This window comes from Brachionichthys hirsutus, chromosome 8 (genome assembly GCF_040956055.1).
Source record: "Brachionichthys hirsutus isolate HB-005 chromosome 8, CSIRO-AGI_Bhir_v1, whole genome shotgun sequence".
Classification (NCBI taxonomy): Eukaryota; Metazoa; Chordata; class Actinopteri; order Lophiiformes; family Brachionichthyidae; genus Brachionichthys; species Brachionichthys hirsutus.
The window spans coordinates 6,425,232-6,445,345 of record NC_090904.1 but is presented as its reverse complement, the minus strand read 5'-3'; the positions used below and the strand labels follow the sequence as shown (position 1 = coordinate 6,445,345).

Here is a 20,114-nt window from a genome sequence, read left to right as displayed (position 1 = left end):
TCATATACTGCTACAGAGTAAATAAGCCGAGCAACCGCCACCGAAGCTGAGGAGAAATACACCGAACTCTTTAAGAGGTGGCTTCTCATTGTGCGTGGCATGTACAGTGTACGTAAACGGTGTTTGTCTCAAATGTTACGTGTCAGTGAATGTCTTCCTTGTTGTGGGAATATGGAAATCCTGTCAGTGCGGGAAAGATGTGCTTCAAACTGTTATTGGAGGGAAATGAAAGAGCAGATCGTCATTTTAAATCACCTCTCTCTCTCTCTCTCTGTCTCCCTCTCTCTCTCTCTCTCTCCCTCTCTCTCCCTCTCTCTCTATGTTTGTGTGTGTGTATCTATTATTTCTCTCTCTTGTTCTCCAAACAAATGTGCATATATTGAAACATGTGCATCTATTTCATTTTCTCCAGTTGGCGAGGAGGTGATCGAGGTAATATATGATATAATGCACAGTTGATGTTATTGTAATGACTTGGGACAAAATTATCTTTTTTCTTCCTCATACATGTTGCTGACTAATTAAATAAAGCTCTATATTTTATAATAACGGAAGCTCCGTTCTCTTTGCCACTAATGAGTATATTTTTTCTATGTTTACACGTAGCAGTACTACAATGTCACGCTCAATGGAAAGTACATGATGTGCAGAGAAATGTCATTAAATTGCAGTCGACTTGATTTGTACTGCCACATATAACTAAGTAGCATCTGCAGATCCCGATTTGTCTGCTAAACTGATAAAATTCCCGTCGCTCTATCTGAGCTGTTGTCCTGATGGCTGCCAGTTCAGCATCTCCACCACCCCAGCGCCTCCCTGCAGGGTCCAGCTTGGGACTATAACATGTTTGCTCTTCATTCCTATTGGAGCCTGGATACCAGAAAGAACACCTTCTTTAACAAATCAACACCTTTTGGCTTCTTAATCTATCATTTTGGATAATATTTTAGTAGTTCATATCTTTTACTTCTGTGAACTAAAAGGCACAAGAACAATACTAGTAATCCAAAAGTATCTTAGTAAATGTACTTTGTTATATTCCACTACTGCTGATCTACAGCACTATTTTCCTTGGCTTTAGTCACTCATGAGTTTAAGCTACGTCTAAAGTTAAAGTGATAATAATCAACTTTATTTTTAGGTTGCTGTGGGGAAATGCGGTACAATATTCAGTCACACATACACAAACACTATAATGAAGTATACATGCAGTATAAATAATTGAAAGTGAGTAGATTAGGATCCTCAATCATCTTCAGATTGAGGTCAATAAGATCTCTCAGGTGAGCACACAAAGCTCTTTAAGCACTTCAGAGCTCACCATTCAGTCTGCATGAGTCCTATAAGAAATGTCAGTGCATCTCGAATCATGTTCTTTTTTTTGTTATTGCTGTGTGGGGGCGGGGGGGGGGGGTCTTCTTGTTTGGTTCACTAGCTATACTTGGTGTGATTTTTGTACGTTGTGGAGTATGATCAGTCCCAGTAAAAGACAATTGAGACCATATTTATTCTAGCACATGGTTTCATTTCTACTTCAGTCCTGAGTCTAGTTTGGTAAACTTCATTTCGAGCTATAGATGTTCAGATCGGAGTTATTTCACATCACATGCCTCTCTTATAACGGCACCCAATAACAAGGCAGGGAGATAAGCACTTGAGCCGATGTTCATCTTCCGCTGAGGACAGCAAAGTCCCCCTGAAGGTTAGATCACTCGTACACTGATGAACTGTATGTCTGCCTCTCCTCACACTTCTCCTACATCCCTGTCCTTGTGCCTCATTGGTCCTCTGTGGTCAGGTGGGCAGAGGTTGCCCAAAACCCTCTCCTAAGTCGGGAAACTACTCGAGCATCGTCCACTGTTTTGCTGCAGGCAGTTGACACATCAGCTGCACAGGTAACATCACCGGTTTGGGAAATAAGCAATCACAAAGGACCTACTTCCTTTTTTCCTGCCAGTGGCTTTTAAGCACAGGAAAAGTAGGATGGGGGCTGGAGCGAGTGCCGAGGAAAAACACTCCAGAGAGCTGGAAAAGAAGCTGAAGGAGGATGCTGACAAGGATGCAAGAACGGTCAAGCTGCTGCTGCTAGGTAAAGACGGTCTGGATGCAGTCAGAGGAAACCTCCTCATCATGGTTGTACATATTTAAGGGCCCCATAAGGCTCCACGGTAAAGTGATTTTTGAAGCCTACAAGAAAAATAGTGAAGGTATTTTTCAAAGAGATATTATCGTAGCTTGTATATAAAGTTATATTTAATCTGCTGTATATTATATATCATCACAAACACTTCTCACTGACTAAATTAGGGTTCTAATAAGCTTAAAACGCTTGCTAAGTTTGAAAAATAATGTAATAGTTGGGGTGGGGCTGCTTATTAATAAAATAATCAGATTATTTAAATCAAATAAAGGGCTAATAACTTGTGTCATTGAATTTACAGAAACGTAATTATTAATCACTCAAGCCAATCCCTTGTTAATCCTGAAACTAGAAGTCCTGCAACACAAAGGGCTTAATCCACCCACAGGCATCCCAAACAGGGTATGTGACAATAGAATCCAAATATAGAAAAGTTAGATGATCAGAAAAGGAAGCTTATCTTTAAGGTTCTTTAAGGACCACCAAATCATGTATTTGATCATGTATTCCATTTAACCATGTTGGATTAAAAAGCAGAGTACAGTCAGGAGTAATTTGCTCTGAATGTCTGTTATAGTTTATGCATCATACTCTTCTTCTCCTCATGACTATGTAGGTCAGGGCAGGAAGAATTCCCCCTGACATCAGCGTTGAACAAGATTAGACTAGAATTAAGAGGCATTATAACCTGCAGGGATTCTCCACCAGATGAGTGCGTCTGGGTCACTCTCCTCCAACATTAAAGAAACATGTTTTCTTTCCGGCAAACCATTAAGGACACTGAGAATTAATTACTAATAAATTATTTGTAAAAAATGTTTTTCTTTATTCACTTAGGTGCTGGAGAATCCGGAAAAAGCACAATCGTCAAACAGATGAAGTGAGATGATCTGACTTTGCCCTCAGCAGCGCCTCGTGTCTTCTCTACTTGTCTGTAAATCAACGTAACAACGCTGTATGTGCTCCTCAGAATTATCCACAAAGATGGTTACTCGCGCGAAGAATGTTTGGAGTTCATCACCATCATCTACAGCAACACCCTGCAATCCATGATGGCCATTGTGAAGGCCATGAACACATTCAACATGAGCTACGGCCACTCTGACCAGCAGGTAGACGCAGCTGAGTGCTTCGTGTGCGTTTAGGTCCAGGTTTGTGACAGACTACTGAACGTCCCCTTCTGTGCCTGCTCCACAGGATGATGCAAGGAAGCTCACGCACCTCGCAGACACCATTGAGGAAGGCACCATGCCGAAAGAGATGTCAGACATCATTTTACGCCTGTGGAAGGACTCTGGCATTCAGGCCTGCTTTGACAGGGCCTCGGAGTACCAACTCAACGACTCCGCCGGATAGTAAGTCAACACCCCAGCTGAGAAAGGTTCCATATCTTCTTTCAATCTTTTGTTTCTTAGTACATTTTATCCCCCCCCCCCCCCCCCAGTTACCTGAATGACTTGGAGCGACTTGTCCTGCCAGGCTACGTGCCCACGGAGCAGGATGTGCTGCGATCTCGAGTGAAGACCACCGGCATCATCGAGACTCAGTTTTCCTTCAAAGATCTTCACTTCAGGTGAACGTGCTCCTCATTTCTGAAACGACAGCGCCGGTAACTCGCCACCAGTGCGCCCACCGTGCTTCGTAATAAAGAAAGCATGACTCCATGCAGAATGTTTGATGTGGGCGGCCAGAGGTCAGAGAGGAAGAAATGGATCCACTGCTTTGAAGGCGTGACCTGCATCATCTTCATCGCCGCTTTGAGCGCCTATGACATGGTGCTGGTAGAGGACGATGAAGTGGTAATGACAGCACTCACATTCCACAGTTGATTTTCTTTTTAAACCAACTTTACACTTAGTAAAACTCTTTCTTTCAGAATCGAATGCACGAAAGTCTGCACTTGTTCAACAGCATTTGCAACCACCGCTACTTCGCAGCCACTTCCATTGTGCTCTTTCTCAACAAGAAAGACGTGTTCGTTGAGAAGATCAAGAAAGCTCATCTCAGCATGTGCTTCCCCGACTACGACGGTGAGACAATCGCAAGTTGTTGTCAGTTGCAGACTCTAAGGCAGTTGCATGATGCCCTTTGTCCTGATATCATTCCTTTAAGGCCCCAATACATACGAAGACGCTGGCAACTACATCAAAATCCAGTTCTTGGACCTGAACTTGCGTCGAGATATCAAAGAGATCTACTCTCACATGACCTGCGCGACAGACACAGAGAACGTGAAGTTTGTGTTTGACGCCGTAACCGACATCATCATCAAAGAAAACCTGAAGGATTGTGGACTCTTCTAAGAGTCGTGCTGAGACACGCTGACAGAGTGCGTGAAGTTTACGCAGTATCCTCACGATGATTCAAAATTCAAGGTTTTGTTTTGGACCAACATATTAAGTGTGACTTTCTGTCCTACAGGGTGATGTTGTAGCCCTGCCACGATCCACAGCCTCTTCCAAACTCAAACTGAGGATCAAATGGAGATTAAACTGTCCCCCCAGACTGACGAATGTGCAACACACAGAAATGAAAATGTATCCAAAAGAATACGAGTCAACTGAAATCAGAAAAACACTCTTCAGTCAGAAAATCCTGCGCAGATTTCAGATCAGTTGAATCTTAGTGGATCTCACTTTAGAAGCCATCTTTGAAGAGACGCAAAACATAGCGAAGACAAAAAAAGCTTCCGTCGGCATAAAGTGACTAATTCTGACAAGCATTAATGATAATTGTCAGGCATCCGCTGGATGCGTCAATAAATGCTTAGCACAGAGCTCAAATTCAAACAAAGGGTCACTTGCAACCCGCAGATGCACCAAAACTTCCATTAAAGACTTGTCTTTACAAAGGGCTTGAGCACAGATAGTGTTATCTGTATGTTATTAAACGTCATCCAAACCTTCATTCTAAGGCAAGCATTAGAAAAAGGCCAGTGTATATAATTAAAATAGTTCAGGAAGTGTGGAGATGCCATGTGGATCAATGAAAGTGGTAGCTGTAATATATTTAAAGTGAACCTACAGGCTTTGGAGTCCTGAACATAACGCTGTAATTCTAAACTTTGATGTAACCTATTAAAGCTTCTGTAGAAAAGTGAGTAGCTTTCTATTTTTCACAATTAAAAACTGACACAGCACTTTGTTGTTCATAGTCATTTATTCATTTCACAGAACATTTCCGGTTGCTTTGCTCGAATTGTGAACCCAGACATCTTTCGGCGAATTGAATATTGAACCAGTTATATTATATTACTCACATGCTATTTTGATAATCAGCTGGTAAGTTTGGCTAACTTTAAAATGTAAGATCAATTCTTACATGTGAATATTCCTCATGTCTTTACTCGTCTGGCAGGGAACCGAGTATCGTCACGCTGAACACAGACACAAGAGCTTTAAACTTTCAGACTGTAGGAGGAGAATCTATCTTTTTGCAAACACATTTGACCTTCTTGTTAGTTTGATTAATGGATACCAAATCCACATCCACGCCGTTAGGCAACCATCAAGCTGCCGCCAACACCTGGTTAGCGATGTAGCTTTGCAAACATTGGTAGCAGGGTTTAACCGCTGAACTGGCTCTGTCCAAATAAAAGATCTGCTTAAAATAAGCCCTAAATCCCATAAATTAACATATTATATTTTACTAAACTCATATTAATGAGCTTAGAGATGTTGGTAGGCCCTCTGTACAAAGCCAGACCAGCCGATTCCGCCTGTTGCCTCTCTTTATATAGACCGAGATAAATTCCAATGCATTTGACTTTACGTTCTGATCAGCTATTACTTCTACTACTACTACTACTAATACTACTGCTGCATCACAATAAACATCATAAGTCAAATTTATGCATGACAATGTGACTGTCCTGCAGGATTTGTACTTTTGTCTGCATTTTCTAAAAAAAACAGACTTTTGGATCTGTGTTCTTCTCACACTCACACATCATTTGTTGTGGATTTATTTGGTCTGAGGCTGGTATCGAGCGGCATCACACTGATTAGGCAGCCCTCAACAGAAAAATCAAGAAGTGCATTTCAACATGATCAAACTTAAAAAGGCAATGCGAGAAAAATCGGCTCAGATTTAGATGGCACTTTTGCTGTCCCCCAAAGACGGAGAAGACGCTGGCGTTGTGTTGTAACCAAACAATGCGGCCTGTGGATCTTCTGAGCTTTATATGCTCCGGATGATCGCTGAAAAAAGTCCATCTGAAACATCAGTTATGGTGACATTGTGGACCTGTCTGTCTGCGTGGAACAACTATGAATATTCACAGCACAACTGCACTGCACTTTAGTGCAGCGGCCCTTAAAACTCATATAAAAACATTTGTAAGTGTCGAAATTACTTATTAAAAGCATTCCTTAGTTTTATTTTGCTTCCTCTGAACCCTGAGTTCCCAAAATTGGTCAATAAGCTTACGTGCAATATAAAAACAGAGTAAGTGACGCTTCCTGTCGGCTCTACACACTTATGTACTGCGAACTAAGTCGGGCCAGGAAGGGATGGAAACAAAAGGCATTTTCAGTCATTAACTTTAAAAGAAAGCGCGTTATGGCTTGCTTCACCATGTCTAAAAAAATATATTTACACATGGAATGACATCTATTGTGCAAAATCAACAGTGGCCTCCGAAAATACTTGACATTATTAGATTCTAGTAATTTGCACTGGACAGCATTCAGAAAGAGGAAGAACAGCTGAAGGCACTTTACGCACGTTCTGTTAATGTTCAGCCCTTTTGTGGAGAATCAACAGCAAAGAGGCACTAATCATTATGTTCACAGAAATGGTCTGAGGGTTTCATAGGCTAGGCCTTTTACCTGTGTGTAGTTCAATGGCACTGCTCCCAGACACATTGTGGTTCACTCATATGATCTCAAATTTCAAGTACACACACACACACATCTGAACTAACATCGCAAGAAAGACTTTTTGCTTGATCGGGGAGTTCTTAAGTCACATGCACAATATCTGTGCGATTCCTGATTCTTCCCGAGAGAAGTCATTCATTGAAATGCAGCCAGTGATTGAGAGACTCTCTCAGGTTCACCATTTTGCATTAAGACTCTTGGCTGAATCCTGAGCAGCAGGAGCGTGGATTTGCACCTGAGGGGGATACTGAGCTGAAGGTGTCTTTTCTTCGCGTTGGTGCCACCGTGTCTTGCTCAGAAAAGACCCACCATGTGATCGATCTGCCTCATGTACACGCTCTTCAGTGGCAGAGCGTGCCGTCGCTCCTCTGGGAACCTGTTACACTGCAGAAATAACAGATAGTAGTATGTAGGAGACAGAGAACAGCGACACATGATTGGCTGGGCCTCACGTTGCTGATGTTGTTAGGAGGAGGCCTGCGATTTGGCGCTCCTTCCGTCAGCACCTCTTCACAAGGAAGCAAGTCACTCCACTGTTTCTCCCTGAAGCGCCTGTCCGTCGGCACAACGTGTCCTTCAGTGGTGAAGATGTACTTGTTATCGGATTTATGTAGCGGGTTGTCCTCGTCAAACAGCTGCAATGCAAGACAGACAATCCTGGTGAATTGACAGGCTGGAGAGAGAGTCCACTCAAAAGTGGACCTGGCTTTATTCTGATTATGGCTGTGTGACACCCACGTAATCAAAAATAACATGCAATTAATAATAAATAAATAAAATACTTGCTTCCAGTTTTTTTTTATTTCTTTGTCTTTTTCATATCATTGTGATTTTAAAATGTCCGGGTCAGTAATCGTCCCGTCTTCGGCTGATTATACGAAATTCACATGACAAATGTCACACATAAGAGCCTTAGGTGGATGTGTTTGAACAAGGGCCTTTCCTGCCATTAGGCAACAGCACTACCCACTGCCCCCTCAACTACTCTTTAAAAAAAAGATCTTACCAGGTAAATAAACATTTCAATCTGTGGAAATATATTATTCAGTCTATTTTATCATATTATGTGATCAAAACTTTTGACAGCCTACAACACGTTAAGTATTATAATGTCTCAGACCATGCCGTGAGCGCCACAGCGTAGTTACATCCCTCTGACACGTCCAACTTACCAGATAAAGGTATTTGCATGTCTCACTGAGGAAGAAACTCTCCATGCGGTCCTCTTTGGATTTGTCCACAACATGGTGGAGAGTTGCATAACCACATCTATAAATGGCACAGCTGGACTTAAAGTAAGCATATCAAGCATTGTAAAAAAAAAAAAAATCTGCAAAAAGTTACACAGGAAATTATCCACACCTGACTTTGGCATTTTTTTCAAGGCTCTGAAGAATATCCATTCCAACGTGCAAATAAAAAGGATTTTTGGTCGCCTGCAGGGCCAAAGATCACAAATATCACATGATGCAAACCACGAATGAAGATGAGATCTCATGACAGCCCAGACCATTACCTGGTACAGCAGATAGGTCGATTCCACCAGCTCTGGTCTTAAAGGGTAGAACGGGACATCAGGAGCCTGGAGCTGCCAGTTGAATCTCTCTGGCAAAGCCCCAAACCGCTTCCAGATGGCATAGTAGAAGGCATGCAAGCAGATTGCATTATCTATATCCCCATTCAGCACCTTGTACACAAAAATCAACCTTCAGTTGAAGATCATCGCATTGGTCAAAAGGTGAAAGTGCATCATCTCACCTGCAGCCCCGGAAAGAAGGCCTGAAGGGAATCGATCCAGGTGTTCATTACCTCCCCGCTGAACATGTTCACATTCACATAGAGAGGCGGGTCCCCCTCTCCTTCGTTGCACGACTCTCTCCTGGAAAAAACAGAGGCAAAAATATAGTTTCATGAAATATAGTTTCATAACCGTCGGCAGATGCATGGCGACGGTTATGTCCCTTGGTATTGTCAGTGTTACTGTGTGGCAGAGTTTGAATGTAGAAACAGAACGCCAGATGTTGTCGGCGGTTTCATTGCATCTCCCAGACAGAGACTCGTCTAAATGGAGGCGACCGTTTCGCGCTGCAGGTACAACCACGCGTCAAGTTCTCTAATGCTGCCAACGCAACTTAGTTGCTCTCACACGTGCTGGAGCGGAATGCTTTTCAGCGTGGCACTCACCCTCGTCTCATGTGATTCTGAATGCTCTCATACGCAGCTTGGAACATCCCGTAGTCCTCATTCTCGCCGAAAAGGATGTACGATTTGAGCAGATACTCATAAAACGAGTCCATTCCGGCTCCCAGGCCACTCTGTTTGTCAACCCACTGACCTGTTTGAATATTCACTACATTACCTGAGGATAAATACAGAAAGAAAGTCGCTTTAAATGTCATGATCATTCCCAGTGTCACGCTCACTTGCTGTAGAATTAACTAGCCTGTACCTAGCAGACCGGTTTCGTTGTTCCTCAGGCTCCACAGAGCTCTGACAGCTCGTCTTGCGACCCACTCGAAGGTGGAATCGCCAATCAAGCGACTCAAAATGCCAAATTCTACCAGGAGGGACCCAGCGCCAGCAGTACAGGTCTCATTGATGCTATCAGCAGGAACTCCCGTCTTCAGGTTCACCTGTATTTCAGATAGAAGTCAGAAATATGCTGAGTGTCGTTTCATGCTTTCAAGCGTAAGTGTATAAGAAGAGTCCCTTCATTCTGTGGGCAGGTTCGCTCACCCGTGGGTAAGGGATGCCCGTGCTGGTGTTCTCAAAGGCGGGCAGCAAGCGGACAGCCAAGTCATGAGCTAAGTGAAGCAGTTCATTATCGTAATCTTCAAAGTCCACCTTACCAAAGGGATGTTTTGGATCCGTTAGCAGGATGTGAGATGATATAAGGCTTCCCAATATCCTTTAGAGAAAAACAAAAAAACGTAAACACGAGTTTAATGATGAAACAGCAAGACAATAACAACAGTATAGACGGAGGAATACTGGAGGAATCTCTGAGGTGCTTTCCAGTTAATGTTATGAATTAACGAAACTCATCCTGTGTTTAAAAAAAAAGAAAAAGGGTCTCTGGATCAAATAACGTGAGAGTAATTATAAGTATTAAAAGACGTGTACTTTGGTATCTATTATGAAATGAATAGAAGATTTGTGTTGTTTGTTGATTGAAATCTATATCAAAATCAAATGAGTATTAGAAAGGAAACCGTTTATTTAAACCATTTTAATACTCGTCTGAATTCAGCCTGAGAAGTTGTTATATCCATACTGAGCAACTCATTCATTAGAATAACTTTACAAATCGCCACTTCTGTACCTGATGTTCGCCTCGAACACTTGCACAGTCGAGTCTTTGTCAAAAGATACAGTATCTATAACCAGTTTGACAGCTTTGTGAAATTCTGTGACATTGCCAAGCACCTGCAGAGACAGACAATGATAAGTAACCGCACAATGTATCAGCAGCTATTTTAATCACAATAATAGATTATTATAGGCTCAGAGACACCTTCAATTTAAACAGGCTGGAGGGATTCTAGGTGTTGAGATCGGTTGTGGTAGAAACACACAATTTACAACAAAGGAAAGACGAACCACTACGCGCCCAAATGAATGACAAAATGATGAGACCATTTGAGGGAGAAAAAAAAAACTCACATTTTCTACCTTTGGAAATAAATAATGCTGTTCAACACATTTTAGAAATGGAAAAAAAATGCCAAATGCCGATATTAATCAGGAGGCAAAGTCTTGTCGTAAACCTTACTCAAAGTTTGGCATTTGCTATTCCAAAGTTGCATGTAATAATCACAAGAAAGGAGGCACTAGTCACACATATTGTACCATTAAATAAAAGCTAAACCAAATCAACTTACCAGTAGGGTGTCTAAGGTGTCAACCAACGTAAGGGAATAGTTCCCCAAGACGTCGTTGATGTTGATGTTTGACCTGGAATGAAAGCAGAGAAATAAACTCAGCGTTGATGCAAAGAGGGAGAAATTCTTAACAGATGGCAAATCAGGCCGCCTTTGGTGTTGGATTCGGGCTGGTGTTTGCACAGACTGAATGATTTAGCAGATCAACCTCTGATTTTTATCGGCATATCGTTATTAAATGTGAGGCTAATTACTTGATCACTTCAAGGCTGCTTTTAAACCAAAATCTTTACGAGCCCCAATTTATTCTAATTAGAACATTCAATTGCATTCTCGTCATCTTACAATGGAAATATGTGTGCATCATTTTTACATTCTGGTCATTCCAAATAAGAAGTGTGGAGACGTCACAATCTGATGGATCTTCTGTCATTTCATCCGCTCACAAAAAGTGATTACCGGTAATTGAATCAGCAGATCGAACGCTTTGCTGGGGCGCCTGTTTCGCACCGATTGTATTATTTATTCACTCCAAAAGGTGCGACATGAAACAGCCTCAGCAGCTACACATCTGAGAACAAGGCGATGGCTCCAGTGATTTCAGAAGGCATGTAAACACACACAGACGTGCGTGCGTGAGTGACTCACGGGTTCTGCACGTCCGGTCCCCTCCCTTGACAGTCAATGGGGTTGAGCTCGTCTTCGGGAAAAGCATATTTCATGTAGTTGTCATATCCAAAATAAAACATTTCTTTGGCCATGGCCTTCATTTCCGACCTCAGTGCGTCCGGGAACGAGCTGTATCTGCGGACGTACTCGTCCTTGTCGCCGTCGAAGAGGCTCAGGTAGGATCTCCGGAGCGACTCCTCTCCGACCCTCGTGCAGCTCCTCGGCATCGCTTCGTATTTGTGGCCGTGTGATTTGATTCGCTGGGACCACGAGTTACCCGCCTTGTTCGATGTATTTTCATCTCGGAATAACAAGTCTAGTTTGCGCAAACTGAAACTGAGAGGGAAATTGAACCCCCAACTAACATTAGGTCCGAGTCCGAAGGCTAGCCACAGCACACAGCCGAGGGAGATTCTCAGAACGACCAGACCAACAACTATTGACCTCCATTGCATCTTTGATCAGGGACGGTCTTAAAACTCATCGTTTAAGTTTACACACCTGTGAGGAGCGAGTAAACCCAAAAATCCGGCTTCTGCAGCTAAACGACAACCAAAAAGCTTTCGGTAAGTCCGTTTCACACACTTCCTGTCAATAGATCGCTCCTGAGCTCTGATTGGCCCTACTTTGGTGTCGTCACTGAACACGGGAACTTATGCGCCCAGTGATTGGCTTACGAAGCGTCCAATCTTACACAAGCTCGTCAGGCATTTCTGACGTGTCTTTATCTGACTTCTCGATACAGACACGGGGTTTGAACCGAGACAGGACATGATGTGGTTCGAATCACAATAGATTTAATGTTTGAAAGGCTGTAACTAATAGATACACGTGATACTACATATATATGAGACATTTAATTATCATGCAGAAAAAATACAAATAAGCAAATGAAACGGTTTTTTTTAGAAAAAACAAACAAACAAAACAAGAGCTGTCAAAATAAAAAGCATGCCTTCTTTATTCCTTGACTATTTTCTGAAGCGGTGGGTTTGTTTTTGTACTCTTTTTGCTGCTTTCCTTTCGGGGTGGGACACATTACACAAGGCACTTTGAAATCTGCCATCTCAGCCTCCAAGGAACACTGAGGACATCAAACACACTGAGTCTGCTTACAAACAGAGGCCAACATTAATCACACAATCCTGGTACACCTGAACTCAAAGTACATTCAGACTTTAAATATAATCATATATTCATACACATATCAGTAAAAATCATACTAGCCTGATATTAGTACAGATCTGCTTCAATTAATCTGCTCAATGCACATTTTTTCACAATCACGTGAAAAGTGACAACCATCAAAGACGATCACAGAGCAAGTCTAAACAGAAATGGGAAAACCTGCATGTCCCCATCATCCATATGGTGACATCATATCTGTGTGAAGAGCATCTTTTCCTATTGTGAGGCCTGTACAATGGAATCAACTGTCCTTTAGAACTGCGATGTTACATACCTTGGAATAGTGTTATAAACTGAGTACGTAGCTGATTAATGACTGAATAATAAAACAGAAAATATATTCTTACTCCAAGTTAAAGGATCAATGAATGTTGTCTATTGCATTCTTTAATTCTGCTATCAGAATCACATTTTTCGGTAGTGCAGAACAGTAAAGCATCAGCGTCGCAGACCGTCCATCAGCGCAGCATGTCGAGGGTGTGGCATGACGGCGATCTGGCAAACACGCAGGAGAACATTTACAGCATTTTCAGCTTCTCCTTGATTTTGAGTGCTGGATGAGCCACTGAAGTGTGATATCTGGAATCAAACAATGTTGAGTCAGTGTGAACGTTCATTTAAGATTCCAGTATTTTGAAACCACACGATTATATACAAATTAGGATTTCTTTACTGCAAGTCAACACAAAAACACAAGTTCATACATTAAACTCTGCAGATGGGTGGTCATAATCATAGAATTTTTACACGGGAGATTTAGCTGTCAAAAAAAAATCATTGCCATTAATGATTTAACCGTTTGTGTTAATTCTATCCCAGCATTATCATTGCCTTTGAATTAACACATAACACTTAACCTTATTACAAAACATGTATTCAGAAACCCAGCGTGAGTGAGAACACTTTTATTGAAACTGAATTGAAGTGACGGAAACAGGAAAAGCGCATCTGTTCACCACCGACTCACCAATGTTGTCTTTCTCTTTACAGGAAACTGAGTAGCAGCAAATATCCCTGTCCTGAATAGCTGCGAGATTCCTTTGAAATGGAAAGAAGCTACATGAACAAGTGCGGGCGTCTTATCAGTTCACACACACACACTATTTGCACATTCGGTCAGACCTTGCACACTTCACTGACAGATGCACATGGCTAGTCTTCTGTTGCACATATCCACCTACATTTGTACGTACACGTTTTAGTTCGTTTATCTTGCATTCTATTCTATTTCTACATCTTTCCCTTGTCTGCAGCCAATGAAAGTGTAACTTCCAGCGCGTCTCTAACTCGACCGCAGAGGGAGTCAGTTCCTTACAGTCGACTACAACTGAGCACATCTCCATTTGTGCTAAAACAACATTAAGGCAAAAACTGTTCTCATTTACTTTAACGTAACTGACGTTAACAGAAGATTAAATAAATATAGTACGGCCAGATCTAACATTATATTCAAAACTAAAATAGTCGTTCTGAAAACACAAAGAACATGCAGTAAATTGTTTTAAATAAAACAAATGGATATATTGGAAGTGGTGATTCAACTAAATACATTATGGCATTTCCACCTTTGGTCTGACTTACATTTCTTCAATGAGCTGCTTTTCATCGAGAGCATTGGGGAGGTCCCTTTTGTTACCAAGAACCAAAACCTAGAAACACAACATTAGAATTTACACTCCAAACTGCAGCCAGTAATCATTCACAGAATCACACAAATATTAACGTTGCCTTCAGGACAACACTTACAGGAATCCCTTGCAATTGAGGTTTTTCTAACAAATTATGAAGCTCGTTCCTAGATGCTTCCACCTTGTTTTGATCGGCTGCATCAACCATGTACCTGCATATCAGCAAAAAAAAGAAACAATGACACCGGTTAAAAGAAAATAGATTTACATGATAAACTTGTTTGTTTTTTAGACAAACTTGAAAATGTCAATACTCACACAAGTGCATTAACTCCCCGACAGTAGCGCTCCCACATGCTCCTGAATCTGGGCTGCCCTCCTATATCCCAGATCTACGTAATTAAGGACAAATCATTGTGTAGCACTTCTGCATGGCATAAACTATGCAATTATTCTTGTATGACCAGTTACGTTTGAAGTACCTTGATGGTGACATTTCCTTTTGTAACCTTCCTCATATTGAACCCAACTGTGGGGATCATGTCCTCACTGAAATGTCCAGACTATGAAAAAAGACACAAATACAAGACAAACAATTATAGAAAACTGCTTCCATTTGGTCTGAAATGATTAATACAGTTTACTGAAGCTAATATATGTGGGGATGGGGTGGACACATGCATGAATGTACACAATTCACTGATTAGACTTATATTCAAATAAAGTAGGATAAAGCCATGTCACCAGAAAGCCCACTAATAGGAAATAGTCAAGTGTAGCAAATGAATTTGAGTGGACATATTTTGGAGATTCAATAAATGGAGTGGCTCAGCAACAGTTTGAAGTCAAATCGCTTACTGTTATTTACACAATATTTGTATAAAATAGTTCTAGAATATAATTTATTTAACTAGATAACTTGTGTCCAAAGGTACCGATTGCCAGCGCTGTCTGAAAACTAAATTCGTGCTGTTGTGGAAAGATCCTAATCTCCATCATCACTGAATAGCAGACATGAAAACGATCCAAGTTCAAAAGGGCACAAAATGACAATATATTTATATAATTAAAAACCAATAACATGCTGAACACTTTCAAGGGCCCTACCAAACGTGTAAGATTTCATCAAACTCTGTCCAGCAGTTTTTAAGGCGTTATGGATACATGTCTCTGTCAAATCTGCTAAATACAGATGGATGGACAATAGGAACCCTATATCATAATATATATATATATTTGATAAAAAATCTTCATCATGTGTAAAAGTGCAGGTAAAAAGGTATCTGTGAAATATAAAGGAAACACAGAATAAATTATTTTTTAAACGAAATGAGCCAAATGATATTTAAATAGTCGTTCAACCTTCCCCTGAGCATGTGCTGCCTGTTGAGCACCGATTTCAACACATGACAGAGTCAGCTGATGGAGCGTAGCTGAAATGAGTGCAGCAGTCTGATGACTGAGGGAGGAGGAACTACTACGGCTTCTTTTACAGGCTGGCTCTGCATTGTTTCATCTTGACAGTTTAAAGGAAAGTCTAGCGTTATGTTCCAACCGCAAACCCGACTTCCACGCAGACCGCCTACCTGAGAGAGAAAGGTAGTTACATCACACACCGAGGTTACTGCCCAGAATGCACACTTTACTATAAAGACTATAATATACCGTAAAAAAAAATAAAAAAATAAACTGCTTCAGTTTTTCCTAAACTTAAATGATTTATCTTATTTATTACATTGGATAATTATTCAGTTGTTGGTCTCTTTAAATTCCAATTTTTTTAGATTATTATCGCATAAAAACAGAAAAAAGCACAAAAGCTGAGAAGCTGGAACCATCTTATATCCCATGTTTTTAATTAAATGATTCACAAAACAGTTAACTAATTGATGGCTAGTTTAGGTTTTGAAGTTGTGCCACTAATATAAAACCAATCACACAAATTAAAAAAACATAAAACATTAGACATCAAAGCTCTCTCTCTCTGTGTGTGAGAGAGTGGTTTAATGGTGTTTACATGTAATAAAATGTGACATTTAAATAGACACCAGAGAGAGCTGATGGAGTATAAGCTGTGCGTGTCTGCAGAATGTCATGAGAGAAAATTGACTGTGATACTAAATGGAACCAGTTTTGAGAAACCGCTTCGAACATTGCACAGCAGAAAAACGTCCTGCTCAAACACAATGCTCTCCTCTAGCATCAGTCACAGGAGCAGAGTGCGTAGTTTAAGCTCATAACCAGTAAACCCAGTCACAAGAACGGCAGGCCTGTATACGTGACTTCTTGGGTTGTGATGGTCAAAAATAACAAGCTTCTAAACAAACCTAACACTTCATCGTTATCGGGTCGTAGCTTGATGCCGACCTGCTGGCACCGGAACAACAATTCCATCGTTTCTGAGCCCGGTAACAATATGGTGTAGCACCGCTGCAAGCTCGGGAACTGCTATCCCATTATTAAGCTAATAGCATTAGCTAAAAAAGCCTAGCAAGGTGGCTAGTTTAGCAGCAGAAGGACTTACAGCGATCACGTTTACAAATGTTGTTTTTCCAGAGTACTGGAGGCCGACCAACGTCAGCTCCATCTCCTCTTTCCAAAACAAAGCCCTGAACCAGTCCAAAAGCCGGTTTATTAGCGCCAGCATATTCAGGTCGGTGTGGTAGTCTCTTTTTCCCCCTCTCCCTGTCAGATGTGGCGTTTTTTCCCAGCCGGGAAGTAGGCAGCTGTCATGTGATCAGTGTGCTGCTCGACAGCGCCTCCGTCGTCACATGAAGGAACTGCAGCCATCTTTGACCGCAAAAAACAGAGACGTCTCTTCAATCACATTTGATTTCATCAATCTGCCAATGAGGGATTTAGCAGGATAGCTGTATGTGATGTCCTCCATTTGTTCTTTTTTGTGTGTGTATTTGTTTGTTTTTATTTTATTAAATGTAAAGACAGATATTAGGTCAAGAAAGAGTTGATTACACATTTAGTTGCATTTTGTAACAGACGCTGATTCCATAGGAAACACATTATGTTCCACCATACTGTCTCCTTGCTCCTAGAACAATGACAATGAAGGTATTTTGACTTTGACACTTTGTACTAATTGGTTACGGTTCCAATAATAGCATCTTTGGGATGATTCCCAAACCCACAGAACAGGGGTCTGTTGATACTGAACAGCATTCATTGTACCGTTGCATCACTAATTGCAGTGGTGTTGTTTGAACAGACGGTTATTTCAGGATTCTTATGGGAAGGTTTTGACTTTTTCTACATCCAGTGGGTCCAAACTGTCACCGTACTTAGATTCAACCTGGATGATTAGCTGGAGTCCACTCTCCTCCTTTGACAGGTGGAAGTTTGGGGCACTGGAGGAGACTGCTGCCACATTGATGGGATTATCACCTGAAGATGAAACATACAAACTAAATGTCACACATGTAGAGAAAATAAATACCCTGCTGCCCCCCCCCAGCAGCATTCTTGTCATATATTTTGTATATTTAATAGCATCTTTTGAGGCTTTCAAACTCATTGCTTCCTGACACGTTGGGCTGGTTTGTAAAGAAAATTGAGGTAGAAATTGCCCTGTTGTATAAAAATAAACAAGCACAGGTGAGAAAGCAGATTCCAATCTTCTTTTAAAAACGTTGTAACGGTGCACACTTACCGGTACATGGTTTGCGCTTCTTTATATTCTTTATGCAGGCACGAGATAGAAACGCAAGGAGAGCGATGCAAAGCAGAACGCAGCACATGACAAGGATCATGTGTGTGACGGGTCCGCCCTGCTTTTGTCTGTCTGGTGATAAATCACAGTAACATTAGTTCAGTTCAGCTACAGCACCGTTAGGAATTGGTGTCAGACATAAAACATGTCCATGATCATATTCGCTCACGTACCAGCTCCTTCACAGACTGCGTTGTGGGTTGTGTTTCCTGGAAACTGCTCAGCAAGTCCAAGAAAGCTGCACCTGTTGGGTAAAAGAAGTTGATGTTACTGTAATATGATCTTCTATGGGAAATGATTGTTGCAGCTCAAATCTTGAAGTCTTACTGTGCTCGTGGCTTGCAGATTCCTTCTTTCACGTCAAAATATTCACTGTCAGGACACAAGGGCTCGCACAGATAGGAATATTGCACCAGCCCTTGACCTGAAGATGCAACTGCATCCATACAGCACAGAGAGATAGTCTTTGGTCGCCTGTCATTGGTTTACAAGCATCAACAGCAGATTAAGTGTTGCTCATATTCAGTGAAATATCTCACCAAGAGATTCTTGGCTACCCAATAATCACAACTTTGGTTCTGAGTAAAATGTGTCGAGAACTAACAGGAATTTTAATCTCACATTGTTCTGATACTCAGCCATGAGTGGCCCTCGATGTGAAAACTTTGCTCTCCAAAATAAATAGATATGGTGATGTAATATGCTCAAACCAAATTTGCGCCAGAAGCAACAAGTTCTAAAATAAACAGCTGTTCCAACATAACAAAGAATAGAACCACTCTCACCTGTCATCTTCGCCTTCTCCCCTGCGACACATCTGTCCGCCACACACTTTGAACAGATATTGGTGGAACACAGGAAACCAGAATGGCAAGAACATTTTGCGTTCGTGGTCGATGTACACTTCTCTTCATATTCTGTAGAAAGGCAGGACTTTGAAGCTTTAAGCACTGTTTTATCTTTCATCCCCTGTGTTCAATGCACTGTCACTGTCATGTGATTTAAATGGTCACAATCATAAATCACGCTCTTACTTTGTTGGCATGAATGGCATTTCTCACATCTGTCAAACGTGGTGTGTTGGCTGGAGTAGTAGCCGTCCTCGCAGGGGCTGCAAAGCGTTTGATGTTCCTCTGAGCAGAATGCTGTCATATGTTTACCTTCAGAATGAGAACCAGTCTTATCAATAACACATTAGTTCAGTTCAGCTACAGCACCGTTAGGTCTCGTAAATGCTGCCTCTATTATGCTAAAGGTCACGGAAGGATTAGATGAAACAATCTGAGAGATTAATATAAATCATACTTGTCATTACAAATCAGTTGTGTGTTTTACCTGGGGGACACGCGTCACAGCATCGTCCTTGTGCCATAGCCTGCCCCTGATCACAGCCCGTCGTGCATCCTATAGTCCAAAAGCTTAGTAGATATACAGCAGCCAGAGAAGGGCTGAGAGCAATCATTATGACCCCTGCTCTGCCTGAACTTCTGGGCTTTTATCCTGCCTGTTTACTGACGTCATTGTCAGTTGTGAATGTGGTTTACTCAGTGACAATGTGTGAGAGCCACACAGTGAAGAATTGTTCAGGAAGTGAAAGACCCTTTGGACGAAATACACTAAGTACTTTTTTGATTTTCATTTCTTGTTTTACCTTTATAAGTCTACATACATACATCATGGGGTGGCACGGTGGCGTAGTGGTTAGTACTGTCACCTCACAGCAAGAAGGTACCGGGTTTGAACCCTATGTGTTTGTATGTTTGTATGTTCTCCCCGTGTCCTCGTGGGTTTTGTCCTCCAACTTCCAAAAACATGCCATTTAGATTAATTGATTGCTCCACATTGTCCGTTGCATATGAGTGTTTGTTTGTCTGTGCATTGTCCATTCATCTCTGACCTGATATGTGGACTACCAGTCATCCACGGCTGCTCTTTTTCTTAATAGAAAAAGCAAAAATAACAACTCTGTGAACCTGGAGACAAGGTTTTAATTCTAATGTACTG

At 41.5% G+C, this 20,114-nt stretch overlaps 4 protein-coding genes across 4 annotated transcripts; 1 reads left to right on the top strand and 3 right to left on the bottom strand.

Annotated features, from left to right (window-relative positions):
- Positions 1–1,983: 1,983 nt before the first annotated feature.
- On the top strand, positions 1,984–4,443 carry gnat1 (guanine nucleotide binding protein (G protein), alpha transducing activity polypeptide 1). The gene is made up of 8 exons (XM_068742237.1): positions 1,984–2,089; positions 2,978–3,020; positions 3,111–3,252; positions 3,338–3,495; positions 3,585–3,713; positions 3,810–3,939; positions 4,017–4,170; positions 4,253–4,443. The coding sequence occupies exons 1-8, from the start codon at positions 1,984–1,986 to the stop codon at positions 4,441–4,443; spliced, it is 1,053 nt and encodes a 350-aa protein (XP_068598338.1).
- A 2,871-nt stretch (positions 4,444–7,314) lies between these two features.
- On the bottom strand, positions 7,315–12,025 carry edem1 (ER degradation enhancer, mannosidase alpha-like 1). The gene is made up of 12 exons (XM_068742784.1): positions 11,550–12,025; positions 10,902–10,974; positions 10,343–10,446; positions 9,757–9,928; positions 9,470–9,653; positions 9,205–9,379; positions 8,779–8,899; positions 8,537–8,707; positions 8,383–8,456; positions 8,193–8,289; positions 7,473–7,655; positions 7,315–7,404 (listed from the first exon to the last, which is right to left on the bottom strand). Exons 1-12 carry the CDS (start codon positions 12,023–12,025, stop codon positions 7,315–7,317), a joined length of 1,920 nt encoding a protein of 639 aa, XP_068598885.1.
- Positions 12,026–12,513: 488 nt separating this feature from the next.
- On the bottom strand, positions 12,514–17,295 carry LOC137898356 (ADP-ribosylation factor-like protein 8B-A). The gene is made up of 7 exons (XM_068742384.1): positions 16,911–17,295; positions 14,869–14,949; positions 14,705–14,778; positions 14,505–14,598; positions 14,340–14,407; positions 13,726–13,796; positions 12,514–13,337 (listed from the first exon to the last, which is right to left on the bottom strand). The coding sequence occupies exons 1-7, from the start codon at positions 17,031–17,033 to the stop codon at positions 13,288–13,290; spliced, it is 561 nt and encodes a 186-aa protein (XP_068598485.1). The 5' UTR covers positions 17,034–17,295; the 3' UTR covers positions 12,514–13,287.
- A 1-nt stretch (position 17,296) lies between these two features.
- tnfrsf18 (tumor necrosis factor receptor superfamily, member 18) lies at positions 17,297–19,572 on the bottom strand. Its single transcript, XM_068742383.1, has 7 exons — positions 19,446–19,572; positions 19,145–19,270; positions 18,896–19,027; positions 18,438–18,546; positions 18,284–18,354; positions 18,057–18,182; positions 17,297–17,785 (listed from the first exon to the last, which is right to left on the bottom strand). Exons 1-7 carry the CDS (start codon positions 19,570–19,572, stop codon positions 17,628–17,630), a joined length of 849 nt encoding a protein of 282 aa, XP_068598484.1. The 3' UTR covers positions 17,297–17,627.
- Positions 19,573–20,114: the final 542 nt, after the last annotated feature.

Bases quoted from the DNA above. Each gene is read 5' to 3' on its own strand.
- tnfrsf18 (XM_068742383.1), bottom strand. From the start codon at position 19,572: ATGATTGCTCTCAGCCCTTCTCTGGCTGCTGTATATCTACTAAGCTTT. The intron at 18,547-18,895 runs GTGAGAGTGGTT...GTATGGATGCAG, and splicing joins GGAGAAGGCGAAGATGACAG to TTGCATCTTCAGGTCAAGGG. The intron at 18,355-18,437 runs GTAAGACTTCAA...TTTACCCAACAG, and splicing joins ATCTGCAAGCCACGAGCACA to GTGCAGCTTTCTTGGACTTG.
- edem1 (XM_068742784.1), bottom strand. From the start codon at position 12,025: ATGCAATGGAGGTCAATAGTTGTTGGTCTGGTCGTTCTGAGAATCTCC. The intron at 10,975-11,549 runs GTGAGTCACTCA...CTTTCATTCCAG, and splicing joins GGACCGGACGTGCAGAACCC to GTCAAACATCAACATCAACG. The intron at 8,708-8,778 runs GTGAGATGATGC...TTTGTGTACAAG, and splicing joins CCTTCTTTCCGGGGCTGCAG to GTGCTGAATGGGGATATAGA.
- gnat1 (XM_068742237.1), top strand. From the start codon at position 1,984: ATGGGGGCTGGAGCGAGTGCCGAGGAAAAACACTCCAGAGAGCTGGAA. The intron at 2,090-2,977 runs GTAAAGACGGTC...TTATTCACTTAG, and splicing joins GGTCAAGCTGCTGCTGCTAG to GTGCTGGAGAATCCGGAAAA. The intron at 3,496-3,584 runs GTAAGTCAACAC...CCCCCCCCCCAG, and splicing joins CTCAACGACTCCGCCGGATA to TTACCTGAATGACTTGGAGC.
- LOC137898356 (XM_068742384.1), bottom strand. From the start codon at position 17,033: ATGCTGGCGCTAATAAACCGGCTTTTGGACTGGTTCAGGGCTTTGTTT. The intron at 14,408-14,504 runs GTAAGTGTTGTC...TTGTGTTTCTAG, and splicing joins CTCAATTGCAAGGGATTCCT to GTTTTGGTTCTTGGTAACAA. The intron at 13,797-14,339 runs GTAAGTCAGACC...TCCATTTCAAAG, and splicing joins AAGCAGCTCATTGAAGAAAT to GAATCTCGCAGCTATTCAGG.